This window comes from Aplysia californica, unplaced genomic scaffold, assembly GCF_000002075.1.
Source record: "Aplysia californica isolate F4 #8 unplaced genomic scaffold, AplCal3.0 scaffold00358, whole genome shotgun sequence".
Taxonomy (NCBI): domain Eukaryota; kingdom Metazoa; phylum Mollusca; class Gastropoda; order Aplysiida; family Aplysiidae; genus Aplysia; species Aplysia californica.
This window is the reverse complement of record NW_004797628.1, coordinates 384,598-386,216: the sequence shown is the minus strand read 5'-3', so window position 1 is coordinate 386,216 and position 1,619 is coordinate 384,598. Positions and strand designations below refer to the sequence as shown.

The following is a 1,619-nucleotide window of genomic DNA, read 5'->3' as shown; positions in this document are numbered from 1 at the left end:
CCCCCCCATTTCCCAGTGCTCCTTGTGACTGATTTGCCATTGATCCCGATTTTTTTCACCAGATCCTGATTTTTTAACTCTGAAATCCTGATTTTTAGATTTCATAGAGTGGCAGGTCTGTGTTTGTTGTAGGACAGCAATTTAATTTTCATTTACTCTTTTTTCTCCATCTATTTTCCTTCCAGGGAGTTTGAAATACCGTGGGAAGTCTCGAGTTCTGGTTTAGCGTCATCGAGTCGACAAAGGAGTAATAGCTCACATTCCAGACGCCATTAATATATTGTTCATCATCTGAGTACTGTACGATATCATCAGCATTTCTCGTTGGTTGTAAATTAATTCTGATCTTTTCCAAGCTGATTGTGAAAGGATGGTTTCTGCATTAAGTGGCTGTTTGTATTTGAAGTAAGTGAATTATGAATAATTGTTACCATTCTTAATGTTCTTAAATATGCTATATCCTAATAAACTTGTGTAGACTTCTAGAATATTTATGGTTATAAAAAAAGCTTTTACCAATGGAATTTAAGATCCGCCTCTGAAATGACAATCTTAACTGATAAACAAAATAAAAAAAGGAGGATGATGACTTCAGTTCTGAATGAACCTTTTAAAAAGGTATTTTGTTTATTTTTCTTGCTCAAGTTAACAATTTTGCCAATTTAAATTTGGAATACTGGTTGTGGCAAGCAGAACAATATTTTAAGTTTCGGGGATTTATATTTCATCTTTGTTCAGGTTCCCCTGATCATAGCACATACATGTTTAAGTTGTTCAACGATGGTAAAAGGTACCTTGGTTGTACTGTTATTTTGTCATTTTATTGTACAAAAAAAATGACAAGAAAATTCTGAATATACCTCTAGTAAACTTTGCTGTTTTTATTGATTGATTATCTTCATAAAGGTTGAAATAGGTTTGGTTGTCTACTGTAACATCTAGCTCATGCTAAAGAGTCGATGTCACAAGAAATCCACTTAATTCCTTGTAGGTACTTGTTCCTATTAGGAATCATGAAAAATATGAAAATCGTAAGCCTTGACCATAGCATCAAACTGGACTTTGGTTATGTGCAAAGGTGCGTCTTTGATACAGCATTGGTAGAATGTAAAAAAAAATTCTGAAAATTTGGACTTACATGGATTGTTTGCGACAGCGATGATATACAGTGTTGCAATGGATAATACTTAGCCTACCATCTTTGAGTCAAGTCAGACAAAGAAAAAATGTACAAAGTGAAAAAACAAGCAGCAGTTCTAGCTTTGAAGTGCTGTTTGTTTGCCTTCTTTTCATGAGATAGTCGGGTCCTTATTGATGTTAGGTCTCTCACTCTGTAACACATATTTTGTTTAGTGATCAATGTCTTAATAATAAAATGAGAGTCAAGGTACACTAAATTAAAAGTGACGTCCTCACCTCTGCGGGACTCAGGAATTGGGACTCTTCTTTTTTTTGTTACGAAGTTCTTCCTGACTGGTCATTCAGGATGATCTTTTATGTCTGATCTGTGCTGATGCTGGGCATTTGAACATTTTATTAATGTTTGCCACAAAATTTATTGTGGCAAAGAATATCTTATGCCTTTAAGAATGAATAACATGTAAATGATGTTTAAGGGT

At 34.3% G+C, this 1,619-nt stretch overlaps 1 protein-coding gene across 5 annotated transcripts in view; it reads left to right on the top strand.

Annotated features, from left to right (window-relative positions):
- The window catches only part of LOC101848369 (male-specific lethal 1 homolog), a 22,450-nt gene extending 20,831 nt beyond the window's left edge, over positions 1 to 1,619 (top strand). For all 5 annotated transcript variants that reach the window (XM_005103092.3, XM_005103095.3, XM_005103093.3 and 2 more), the window contains one exon: positions 186 to 1,619. In XM_005103092.3, the coding sequence (XP_005103149.1) occupies positions 186 to 276 (91 nt within the window). In that variant the 3' untranslated portion in view covers positions 277 to 1,619. The remainder of the gene's footprint in view (positions 1 to 185) is intronic.